The sequence below is a fragment of the Cucurbita moschata genome, unplaced genomic scaffold (assembly GCF_002738365.1).
Source record: "Cucurbita moschata cultivar Rifu unplaced genomic scaffold, Cmos_1.0 Cmo_Scf00034, whole genome shotgun sequence".
NCBI classification, from domain to species: Eukaryota; Viridiplantae; Streptophyta; class Magnoliopsida; order Cucurbitales; family Cucurbitaceae; genus Cucurbita; species Cucurbita moschata.
Genome location: NW_019268550.1, coordinates 1,016,448 through 1,028,956, shown reverse-complemented (window position 1 = coordinate 1,028,956; position 12,509 = coordinate 1,016,448). Strand labels below are relative to the sequence as shown.

General features: G+C 38.3%; 2 protein-coding genes across 2 annotated transcripts; both read left to right on the top strand.

Annotated features, from left to right (window-relative positions):
• Positions 1-136: 136 nt before the first annotated feature.
• LOC111430660 (methyltransferase-like protein 1) lies at positions 137-7,038 on the top strand. Its single transcript, XM_023066991.1, has 7 exons — positions 137-418; positions 2,217-4,949; positions 5,067-5,150; positions 5,290-5,394; positions 5,514-5,622; positions 5,908-6,059; positions 6,358-7,038. Exons 2-7 carry the CDS (start codon positions 2,277-2,279, stop codon positions 6,784-6,786), a joined length of 3,552 nt encoding a protein of 1,183 aa, XP_022922759.1. The 5' UTR covers positions 137-418; positions 2,217-2,276; the 3' UTR covers positions 6,787-7,038.
• A 2,117-nt stretch (positions 7,039-9,155) lies between these two features.
• Positions 9,156-10,830, top strand: LOC111430904 (putative kinase-like protein TMKL1). The gene is made up of 2 exons (XM_023067385.1): positions 9,156-9,841; positions 9,939-10,830. The coding sequence occupies exons 1-2, from the start codon at positions 9,277-9,279 to the stop codon at positions 10,526-10,528; spliced, it is 1,155 nt and encodes a 384-aa protein (XP_022923153.1). The 5' UTR covers positions 9,156-9,276; the 3' UTR covers positions 10,529-10,830.
• The last annotated feature ends 1,679 nt before the right edge of the window (positions 10,831-12,509 follow it).

Genomic DNA, 12,509 nt, shown 5'->3' with positions numbered 1-12,509 from the left:
TTTTTTTTTTTTTTTTTTTTTTTTTTTTTTTTTTTTTTTTTTTTTTTTTTTTTTTTTTGAGATAGGTAGGAATATTTTTATTAATTAAAAAAAACGGTAAATATGGTTATTAGTATAGGGCTAAAAAAATAAAAAATAAAAAATAAAAATCGATTTTCGCAGAACGCACTGCTTCATCTTGCAAAAAATCAGCCCGCCTCGCGCTGTTTAGCGCTCGAAGGAAGCCGACTATGAACAAACTCGAAGGATATCTATGGTGCTTGTAGATACTCTCATTTTGATCGCTCTCAGACCATCATCCATGTTGATAAAGAATTGAATATCGATCTTGACCCAATCAGCTGGTTCCATGGATTTGTTCATCAACCTTGATTGCCGCTTTACTCTTGCTCGACTCTCACTGAAGCTCTTTTCCCAGGTATAAGCTTGCAAGTTAATGGTTAATCGTATGTATGTTTATGTTGTTTTTTTTAGCTTTGGAATCTTGTGGCACTGCTTTCTGTTGAAAATTTGTTAAGTCGAGGGTTACGAAGTGAAGGGGTTGGATAGCGCGGGCAGTCGAAGGGGTAGGGGGTTGTCGAGGCTGCGTGGAGGTCGTGGGTTTTGCAATGGTTGCGTGAGGTTAATGGCTGAGGGTTTATGATTCGAATTACAATAATTTCTAATTTAGTTGTGCTACTCCCCTTCCCCTTATGCAATGCTGGAGGAGCAAAGCATCCATCCTTATCCCCATGGACTATCCTTTTGTGATCTGTGACAGTTTTTGAATCTTTTGGCACTTCTGTTCCCCCTTCGATTTTGAATAGAGTGCATTGATTTTTGTTCAAAGATTGGTGGATTTTCATTAGCACAGAACGGATTGAGTGCCCTAAAATTCACAATTTGAATCAATTGTCCCACAAGTTGATCTAACTCGTTGGATAATGATCCAAAGTATCCATTTGAACACATAAAAAATGATGCTTGTTTAAAAATTTTATTTGCCTTCAATTTTTGAAGAAGACAGGATATTTTACAGAAACTGAAATTCTGTCTTCTCTTCTCTCTTTTCACTTTCACGAATTAACTTATTTCCTTCCTCAATTTCTCCCTGTCTTACTCACAAAGTGGCCACATTCCTCTCTCGCGCATGTTTGCTAGCACATTCCTTCACGTTTTAAATAGTTGCAACTAGCAGAGGAATTCAACCAGCAGATTTCGTCCTAGGTTGGTTTAGATACTTTTTTCTTCCTCACTTCCAGATTCAGCTTAAATGACTGGTTTTGATCTGTGTGTTTTGCTATTTCCTATCATGTAAGCTCTCTTCTCTTCTTTTTTTTTTTTTTTTTTTTGTAATAGCCAAGCCCACCGCTAGTAGATATTGTCCTTTTAGAGCTTTTTCTTTTGGGTTCCCTTCAAAGTTTTTAAAACGTGTCTGCTAGGAAAAGGTTTCCACACCCTTATAAAAATGCTTCGTTCCCCTCCCCAACTGATGTGGGATCTCACAACCCATTCCCCTTGGGGGCCAGCGTTCTCGCTGGCACTCGTTCTCTTCTCCAATCAATGTAGAACCCCCCAATCCACCCTGACCCAGCGTCCTTGCTGGCACATCGCCTCGTGTCCACCCCCCTTCGAGGCTCAGCCTCCTCACTAGCACATCCCCCGGTGTCTGGCTCCGATATCATTTGTAACAGGCCAAGTCCGCCGCTAGCAGATATTGTCCTCTTTGGGCTTCCCTTCAAGGTTTTTAAAACACATTTGCTAGGGAGAGGTTTCCACACCCTTATAAAGAATGTTTCGTTCTCCTCCCTAACTGATGTGAGATCTTACTTTTTCTTTTTTTGGCATAGTTTTGGTGCGTGTTTCTTCTACTTGGGAGTATTGCTTAAAGTATGTCATTAATTTCCACGTATGAAAAACGGAAGTGGACATTTGGACAACTCTACAAGTCTATTAGACTATAAAGAAGCTACAGAGTAAACTTTCAATTATTTCAATCTACCTGTCTTATTTTCATTATAAATATTGTAATGTTTTTTTTTTCTTTAAATAATAAGTTTCAGTAATTGTTTCTCATAAAGAATATATCTATTTTTGGATTTTGTATTCCATGTGTATACAAGCTTGTTCATTTTTTTTGGTCTGGGGGATGGGGATATTTGTAGAAGGATTTATCACAAATCGTTGCCCTTTTAAATCTAACCCTGTCATGGTATTGTCTCCACGCTTTTACGCAGATGGCCCATTTTAAAGCATAACAACCCATTTTGAAGTGGTAATTAAAGTATCTAGAAGGAATGGATTCACCTGAATCCAACAGGAATTATGTAAAGAGAGATGTAGAAGATGGTTTGGGTGTGAAGAATGATAGGGTGGGAGATGATGAAGGATGGGATGGCAGTGATAGGAGAAAGCATAGGTCAAGTAGGTCGAGAAAGTCAAGCAATGGAGAAGATGTCGATGGATTAGACGGCAGTGGAAGAAAAAAAACATATGGGGATAGAAGTGACAGTCGAAAAAGGTCAGGAGGGTCTAGTAGAGGAGATAGCGAGGAAGATGAATATGATTCAAGGAAAGAATCGCGTTCAAAGCAGACAAAAAAGAAACAAGAGGAGAGCACCTTGGAAAAATTGAGTAGTTGGTACCAGGATGGAGAACTAGATAATAGGAAAGATGTTGGGGATAAGTTAGGAAGTCGAGGACTTGGTAAAGGAGATGAAAATGAAAAAAGAAAATTGACTTCAAAGTTTTCTGAGCATGAAAGTTCTCAGAGTAAAAGCAAAAACAAAGAAGAAAAATTTCATGATGGAGATTCTGAAAAGACACTGGATCGAGATTCCAAATATTCGGAAAAGAGACACAGTAGCCGAGAGAAAGGTCATGGATCTTCTGAGCAGGCAAGGAGATCTCGAAGAAGATGGGATGAACCAGATGCTGTCAAAAAAATTGAAGAAAGTTATTCTGAAAAGGTCGAGAGTAGAAGTGGTAAGACTTCTGATTTGAAGTATGAGAGTCCTAGAGAGAAAAGTATGCCGAAAACTGAAGCTAGTGAGGGTAAGGGTCAGGGATTAGATTCATTCAATGACAAGAGTACAAAGTCTAACTACAGGGAGGATAAAAAACTTGATGTGGAGAGAGGGAAGAGCAGAGGCAGGACTGAAGTGCAGGAAGAAGGTAGTAGGGCGAGTTCAGTTTCACGTGAAGATAAATCAAGCAGAGAAAAATCTGAAAAATATAGGCAACAAAAAATATCTACTAGTAGAGATGTTGCAAATGGTCGGGAGAAGGCTCTCAATGGTGATGCAGATGTACAGTCGTGGACTAGAGATAAAGGTGCAAGAGAAGTTGGAAATGTCGACAAGTCCAAAAGTCCTGAGAGGACCGAGAGGCATCAAGAATCAGACTACATAGATGTGGATTATGAAAGAGGCTCGAACCACAAGCGGAAGGAACTAGAAAAAGATGGTTATAGGGATGACAGATCAAAAGGCAGAGATGATAGTTGGAGTGATCGGAACAGAGATCGGGAAGGTAATGTTGACAATTGGAAAAGACGTCAACATGGAAACCAAGACAATGATACAAAATCTGGGGATTATATGTATGATCATGGTAGGGAATGGGAGTTGCCTAGACATGGCCGTGAGCGGATTGAGAGTGAAAGGCCTCATGGAAGGTCTAGTAATCGGAAAGATGGAAGTAGGGGTGAAGCAGTGAAGACATCATCAAACTTCGGCATTTTGAACGAGAATTATGATGTGATAGAGATCCAAACCAAACCTCTGGATTATGGAAGAGTAGAGTCTGGAAACTTTGCTAGGAGGACTGAAGCTGGGCAGCAATCTGAAGGTAAGTTTGCATCGAGTGATGGTGAGTGGATGCATCAGCAAGAAGGAAGGGCAAGGAGGACTGATAACTATGGTCATGGGCAGTCTGATGGAGATTTGAAGGAGAGATATGCAGACGAAGGTGGGACAGCACAAGATCAGAATTCATGGAGGGACGACTTTGATTTTCATGGAGGGAAGGGAAGAGGCCAAAAAGGTGTAAATTCCGGTCGTGTTGGTGGTGGTCAAAGTTCTAGCAGTGGTTCACAGCAACTTTATGGCAACCAAGAGCCGGGATCCTTCAATCGAGTTACTCAGCAAGGAATGAAAGGGAATAGAGTAGGGAGAGGAGGCAGAGGAAGACCTGCTGGGAGAGAGAGTCAACAGGGTGGAATTCCATTGCCAATGATAGGATCTCCATTTGGACCTCTAGGAATTCCTCCGCCAGGACCGATGCAGCCACTTACTCCTGGCATGTCACCCGGTCCAGGCCCACCAGTTTCTCCAGGTGTCTTTATCCCACCATTCTCCCCTCCAGTTTGGCCTGGTGCTCGTGGTATTGATATGAGTATGTTAGCTGTTCCACCAGGACCATCAGGACCTAGATTTCCTCCAACCATAGGGACTCCACCAAATGCTGCCATGTATTTTAATCAATCGGGCTCTGGAAGAGGCGTTTCTTCAGGTGTAGCTGGGCCGGGTTTCAATAACTCTGGACCAATGGGGCGGGGTGCTCAACCTGATAAAAATCCTAGTGGTTGGGCGGCCCAGAAAAGTATTGGTCCTCCTGGTAAGGCACCTTCAAGAGGAGAGCAGAACGATTATTCTCAAAATTTTGTTGACACAGGAATGCGACCACAGAATTTCATCCGGGAGCTTGAACTTACAAATGTAGTAGAGGACTATCCCAAGCTTAGAGAACTTATACAGAAAAAGGATGAAATTGTAGCTAATTCTGCATCTCCTCCTATGTACTACAAATGTGATCTGAGAGACTTCGAACTTTCACCAGAATTCTTTGGAACCAAGTTTGATGTCATTCTCATTGATCCCCCATGGGAAGAATATGTGCATCGTGCTCCTGGTGTTGCTGATCACATGGAATACTGGACTTTTGAAGAAATTATGAATCTTAAAATTGAGGTAATTTCTTTTGTTACATTTTACCACGACTTTTTCTTCAATTCCATCTTCATCTTTTCCCATTTCCATTTGGTTTCTTTCTTTCGATTATCAAATCTTTCCCCACAATTTATGCAGGCAATAGCTGATACACCTTCTTTCATATTCCTATGGGTTGGTGACGGTGTCGGCCTTGAGCAGGGCCGTCAATGTCTTAAGAAGGTAAAAACGATCATTCCTCCTCATTACAGAATATGAGTATGACTTTACCTATTGCTTAGCATGATGTAAAGACATCTACTGATTGTTTAGCCTATTTGAAAATTTACAACTGAATGTTCATTTTGGTGTGGGTGCTTAGTGGGGGTTCCGACGCTGTGAGGATATCTGTTGGGTGAAGACAAACAAAAATAATGCAGCTCCAGGCTTACGGCATGACTCCCACACTCTTTTCCAGCACTCCAAGGTCAGTCCAATTTTTTCAGGAAAAAACTGAGCAGCGTGATTTAGATTTCGAGCCTTTTGCTGCATTTTATGAGATCTATCCCTCTCACTTGCAAGTGTTTTTCTGCTGTCCTAATGAAGGAGCATTGTCTCATGGGCATTAAAGGAACCGTACGTCGCAGTACCGATGGTCATATAATCCATGCAAACATTGATACTGATGTTATTATTGCTGAGGAACCTCCTTATGGTCAGTTATCTTCTTTAGCTTCCATGGTCTCTCGCCTCGTGTTTGTATATCTTTGGATTTTTTTAGTATAAATTTTTCTTGGTGTGGAAGCATTGAGGTGAATGTTGGTAACAACTAATAACTGACATAAGCTCCAAAAGGTCTTGTATAAACATAATCTTGCTTCAAGTTAAACGAACTCTCTGGCATCCAAGCATATACCAGCTGACTTTTCGACATTTTTCTAGCTTTTATTGGATGGATTATGGTCAGTGGCTGTAGTTTTATGCTTAAACTGTATCTCAGGTTCAACCCAGAAGCCCGAAGATATGTACAGGATAATCGAGCATTTTGCCCTTGGCCGCAGGAGGCTCGAGCTCTTTGGTGAGGACCATAATATTCGAGCCGGGTGGCTGACTGTCGGTAAAGAGCTGTCTTCGTCAAATTTTCTTTCCGAGGTAGCATTTTCTGCTCAGCACACAATATCATGGCAACTTCTGTGCTTACTTGTTGACCTCTGAAAATTCTATTACATAAGAAAATCTGACATTTGCATGGGAAAGATGAATATGAACTTCATGTCTACATAGAGTCTAAGCTACACATTTTTTGACTGGAATTGAACTAAATCACAAATAAAACGACTTATTTGCGTCGTATATTCTTCTTGATATTATTTTCTCGTTCTCTTGGCTGTTGTCGTCCGGTTATTATTATTTATCTCTGACCTTGAATGGTGTCATGGTTCACATTCAGGCATATATCAAAAACTTTGCTGACAAAGATGGGAAAGTTTGGCAAGGTGGAGGAGGCAGAAATCCACCCCCAGAAGCATCTCATCTTGTTATGACGACGCCAGAAATAGAGTTGCTTAGGCCAAAATCACCAATGAAAAACCAGCAACAAATGCAGCAGCAACAATCAGCATCGTTAACTACAGCCACCTCGATGAACCGGAGGCCAACGGGAAACTCGCCACAGAATCCAACCAGTTTAGATGTTTCAAATTCTAACCCTATGACACTGCCTCCCCCTTGGGGTTCACAAATGGAGGGGGGTTTTAAAGGACGAGAAGCCAACAACATTCCTCTAGGCGATGAAGTTTACGATGCATATGGGTTCAGCGAGCAGCCAAGCGGAGAGTACGTTGATTTCGAATCTCATAGACAGATAAATATATTGTAATATTTGTTATTGGCACGCGAATGTGCTTCGGTCTCGGTGTAGCTTCGTAATCTTTCCAAGGGTAGAAACATTTTTGGGGCGTTGCCATTTCCATCTCTTGAATTTTTAGTTGCATATTGTTGTAATGTTTCCCAAATTGGGGAGATTCCATAACTATGGGCTTCCTCCTGCAATTCAGAGGAAAATCTGTAACTTATGTAGCCCCTCCAAATTTTGTTATTGGAAGTGCAAAATTCCGTGCTTGTGACAAAATTTTATGTGCTACTATAACTTAGAATCGCTCGGATAAGGGTTAGTTTTGACTCCTCGCAACAATCGTCCCGTGAATGGATAAATATTTTTATTTCTAATATTTTAGTCGATGATATAATGTAAGTAATTAAAAAAAAAAAATTAACAACTATAAATAAATAAATAAAGTTAATTCTATTAGATTTTTAATAATTTCATTTTATGTTTATATAGTAAAAATAATATATATATGGAATAGACACAATTATGGTTTTTATAGTATTTAGTCATAATTTGATAGTTTACGATTTAATTCATTAAATTTGAAAATATTTTTTAAAAACGTAATTTAATGAACATGAAAACATAAAATATAATTATATTTTAGAAACATTCCCTTAAGATCTGTGTTTTGATTAAAGTTTTAATTATTTCTTTAATTTGTTTAGCAAATCATCATTAATAATAGCATCTAAGCTTGCAATTGAAGGCAAAGATTGATAATTACATTTGGTAATATAAATCCAAGAAATAATGAGGAACATATTTTGACTACACATACATATCCAAGTAATTTAATTTTTTTTTATATAATTAAAAATGGAATTTAAAATTTTATAAAATAATTTTACTTTTTAGCGTTTTGAAAAATTAAATTTATTCAAACAATTCACACTTTCTTTTATTGATATTTTCTTTTAAATTCAAACAAAAAAAGTAAAATAAAATAATTTTTAATGGGTAATTATTGTTTCGTAAGGAAATGAAAGTATGTGCTTTGTTGGATGGTGACCAGTGAAAATGTCCTTTGTTTGTTGTTAATGTGATTATGTGTTGACAAAGTTGTTTTTGTGGTCACTAACCAACTTAAAAAACACTCGAGAACCTTCTAACAATATTTCCATTTTTAAATTTATTTATTTTTCAACCCGTTCGAACAAATAAGAAATATATAAAAATACATTTATATGAGACTGAGTATATATGATGGTTCAAAAATAGTTTTTAAAAAATTTGACTCTACCAACAGTGTACACCTCTTTTATAATGGTGTGAAAACCTCCACACGTTTTAAAACTTTAAGAGAAAAGTTTAAAAAGAGCAATATCTACTAGCGGTGAGTTTAGACTGTTACAGGTGGTCACTAACGAATTTTCCTAAATAATGTGACCATATCATAGCAGATATAGAGGAATGTCTGGTCTAGTAAGTGTTCAAATCTAAATTTATTTTTTTTTTAAACATCTCAATAGTAGGAGAAGAAAATGTATTTTTCATAATTTTCTTTTTTATTTTAATTAATTAATAATAATAATAAAAGAAAAAAGAAAAAAAGGGAGTAGATCCATGTGTGTGAGAGAGAGATCACATGATAAATAATTTAATAATATTCACAAACATTTATTTATTCGAAACATTATTTCATGTTTTTTCTTGGATAGATCACCAAGGGAATCTTTACACTATTAAATTATATATTCTCTCACCATTTGTGAGAAATTATCAAAAATAAAATTATACATTTAATTTAAGAAAATTCTATATTTGACCGTTGTAATTTGATAAGAATGAAAAATAGAATTGGGATCGGGGTGTTCTCATTAATATTCATAAGTTTTAAACACGATACAAGCTAGCAGTTAATACCTACGAATAAAAAAATAATAATTAAATATTAAATTAAGATATAATATCTGAGATATATTTTAAAAATAATATATTCTTCGAATATTATATTTCAACATAATTTGTTTAATTCCTTTATATTTTAAACATCAATCTTTTTAAAAATTTTAATTATATTTATAAAAGAAAAAAAAAAAGGGAAAATTTGCTCTAGCTTTTTAGCTGTAAATAAAAAGTAGTGGCATCAAGATCTCGGGTCAGAATTAAACAAAATTCAAAATGTTTCTAAACATTCGTATTTGTGTCTAATAGGCTCTTGAAATTAAAATATCGTTTCTAAATTTATAATTTATATAAATTTTTAATACATTAAAAGTTTAAGTACCAAATAGACATAAACGATAGACGCGACATTATTCGAGAAGGCTCATCATTGTCCTTTGACATAATTGAGCAAAGAGACATTCTCGCTTGTTGAAATGGAATTCCGAAGTCTCTGCACAAACATAGCCGTCAATCACCCACAGCCATCACATGGCTCACATCTGTCTTTTCTGCAATTTTCTCTGCCAACTGAAAAGCCCCATAATGCAATCATAATAATAATGTTAACCTTATTCTTCTCTTGATCCAATGCTCCTCTCTTTTCCAAAGCCATCAAGCTCTTCCCTTTTGGTTTCTAAGCTTCCAAGAACCACACTTTTCCATCCAAACAAGATGACCCAGTTCTTGAATCTTGCTCTTGGAGTGTTTTTTGTTCTGGGTTTGGCTGTTCTTCTTCTCATCTTCTTGAACAGAAGGGGAAAGGGGAAGGATGGCGATGGATTCAATGACTTGGAGAGGAACCAGCAGAGTGCGAAAGGGGCGGAGGAGAGTGAAGACTTGCTGACATTTCAAGGTGGGCAGGACCTTACCATTTTGGATATCTTGGAAGCTCCTGGGGAAGTCATTGGCAAAGCCAACCATGGAACTCTGTATAAGGCTTACTTGCAAGGTAGCAGCACGGTGCGGCTGCTTAGGTTTCTGAGGCCTGTTTGCACTGCTGGGCATGATGATTTTGTCAGTGAAATAGAGTTTTTGGGTTCCATAAGACACCCAAATTTGGTGCCTCTTTTGGGATTCTATTCAGGTCCAAGAACAGAGAAGCTTCTCATTCATCCATTCTACAGGCGAGGAAATCTAGCTCAGTTCATCAGAGGTAAGCAAGCTAATATGTTTCTCTTGATCCAATCATTAAGGATGGAATCTTGTTAAACTAACACATGAAGCTGAAACAAAGTGTGCTAATTTGGCAGATGGGAATGGTGACTCGCACCGATGGGGAGTAATAAACAAGATCTCAATCGGTATAGCGAAAGGGTTGGATCATCTCCACACTGGCTTGCAAAAGCCAACAATCCATGGGAATCTACAGTCGAAAAATGTTCTTTTGGATCGGAACTATGAACCGTATGTCTCGGATTTCGGTCTACATCTACTGTTGAATTCCTCTTCTGCTCAAGAGGTGCTTGAAGGTTTAGCAGCTAATGGCTACAAAGCTCCTGAGGTGATCAAGATGAAGGATGCAACAGAGGAGACTGATGTTTATAGTTATGGGGTGATCTTACTCGAGCTACTTTCGGGGAAGGAACCGGTTAACGAAAAGCCAGCTTTCGATGAGGATTTTTACTTGCCTAACTTTATGAGAAATGCAGTTCTTGGACATAGAATTGCAGATCTGTTCCATCCAGAAATACTTCTATACAGCAGCATTGATGGAAACAATGTTACTGAAGAAAAGATTCTCAAATTCTTTCAGCTTGCAATGGCGTGTTGTTCGCCGTCTCCAGCTCTTAGGCCTAGTATGAAGCAAGTGCTTCGAAAGCTCAATGAAATCGGAACGTAATCGGGAGTGTGGAGCATGCTTAACCACGGAAGGCGGCCATAGGGGGGAGTTTTAGAACACATTGGTATCAGTATAAGTCTTGAGAGGGTATTGATTCTGCTGTACATATGTGGAATACTATTGGAGCTAAGGGGCGAAGTTTTGGCATCTAAGGGCTAAAGAAGGTGTGACATTTTGGGATTTTTGAAGAAAACTTTGTTAAAGATCCATGATTGAAGCTAAGTAGTTCTTTACTGAGTGTTTTACATGAATAGCTTTCTGGTTTTTAGAACAAAGATTCAATAAAACATAGCTTTCTGACATGTTTTTTGACATTAGTTTAAGCTGTTCTTCTTCCCAAGATCTTGGATTTATGAACAGTTTCTCTGAAACCTATCCTTAAAAGCAGTTTTTTTAAACAAAAGCAAAAGGCTGTTTTTCAGAACAACTCATAAACAAGTTCTAAATTTGAGATTCTACCTTCTGTCAGATATTCTTTTAAGAGCAATTCCATTGTAAGAGCTCAAGCTCACCGCTAGCAGATATTGTTCACTTTGAGCTTTCCCTTAAGGTTTTTAAAACGTGTCTATTAGAGAGAGGTTTTCATATCCTTATAAAAATGCTTCGTTCCCCTCTCCAATCGATGTGAGATCTCACTATTCACCCTCGAGGCCCAACATCCTCGCTGACACTTGTTCCTCTCTCCAATCAACGTGGGATCTCACAATCCACTCCCCTTCAGGACCCAACATCCTCGTTGGCACTCAATCATCTCTCCAATTAATGTGGGATCTCACCATCCAACCCCTCTTTGAGGCTCAACGTCCTTGCTAGCACACTGCGTTTTAAAACCACATAAGAAGTTACATCATGCCTACGGTAGAGACTTTAGATTAGTAGAAAACTAATGGTCGTTACAAAAAATGAATGATTGACGAACATATAGCCATTCTAAGTTTCAGTAGCTTCTGATAGTTAAGGGTAATATTCTGCAGACCTCCATAAGTGAGTTCATTTTAACTAGGTGTTCTAGACTGCTATACCAAAAAAGAACCGCCACAAATGGATAACAGATCTATCTTTTGTTCGTTCATGTTCTTCTTTCCCTATTTGCAACAGTAATATACTAAAATAATTTCACTTTTGGTTCAAATCAAAGATGGGAAATCAGATACCCACAAAAAAGTATTCCCCTCCCTACTTTTTTCTATACTCATCTGATTCTTTCCCTACAAAAATGGCTATTAAATTTGCCACTTTGGTCAGACAGCCATGTGATTTCTTCATCTTTCTACAACTAAGGGCCCTCAAGCTAACAATAGCAGAGGAATGTGGCACATGCTTCTTCCACAGCTCTTATCCATCCAACATTGATATTTTAGATCCATTAGATACTCATCTTGACTTTTGTTCTTCAGTTTTTGGTTCAGATTTCAATAGTGATTGTAAAGAGTAATGAATAAAATTGTTGATGTATAATATTCAATCATATATCCTTGTGTGATATCCCACATTGGTTGAGGAGGAGAACGAAACACCCTCTATAAGGGTGTGGATATCTTTCCCTAGTATACGCGTTTTAAAGTCTTGAGAGGAAGCTCGAAAGGAAAAGCTCAAAGAGGACAATATCTGCTAATGGTGGGCTTGGACCGTTACAATGATATTAGAGCCAGACACCGGGTGATGTGTCAGTGAAGAGGGTGTTCCCCGAAGGGGGGTAGAGACGAGACGGTGTGCCAATAAGGACATTAGACCCTGAAGGGAGGCGAATTTGATGGGGGGTCCCACATCGATTGGAGAAAGGAACGAGTGTCAGCGAGGACGCTAGACCCTGAAGGGGGGTGGATTGTGATAACCACATTGGTTGAGGAGGAGAACGAAACACCCTTTATAAGGGTGTGGATACCTTTCCCTAACATACGCATTTTAAAGCCTTCAGGGGAAACCTAAAAGGGAAAGCCCAAAACGGACAACATCTGCTAATGGTGGGCTTGGACCGTTA

What these genes read in the sequence shown, in the direction of transcription:
- LOC111430904 (XM_023067385.1), top strand. Translation starts at nt 9,277, where the DNA reads ATGCTCCTCTCTTTTCCAAAGCCATCAAGCTCTTCCCTTTTGGTTTCT. An exon ending in TCTAGCTCAGTTCATCAGAG is followed by an intron (nt 9,842 to 9,938) that starts GTAAGCAAGCTA and finishes CTAATTTGGCAG; the next exon opens with ATGGGAATGGTGACTCGCAC.
- LOC111430660 (XM_023066991.1), top strand. Translation starts at nt 2,277, where the DNA reads ATGGATTCACCTGAATCCAACAGGAATTATGTAAAGAGAGATGTAGAA. An exon ending in TTATGAATCTTAAAATTGAG is followed by an intron (nt 4,950 to 5,066) that starts GTAATTTCTTTT and finishes CAATTTATGCAG; the next exon opens with GCAATAGCTGATACACCTTC. An exon ending in CGTCAAATTTTCTTTCCGAG is followed by an intron (nt 6,060 to 6,357) that starts GTAGCATTTTCT and finishes GTTCACATTCAG; the next exon opens with GCATATATCAAAAACTTTGC.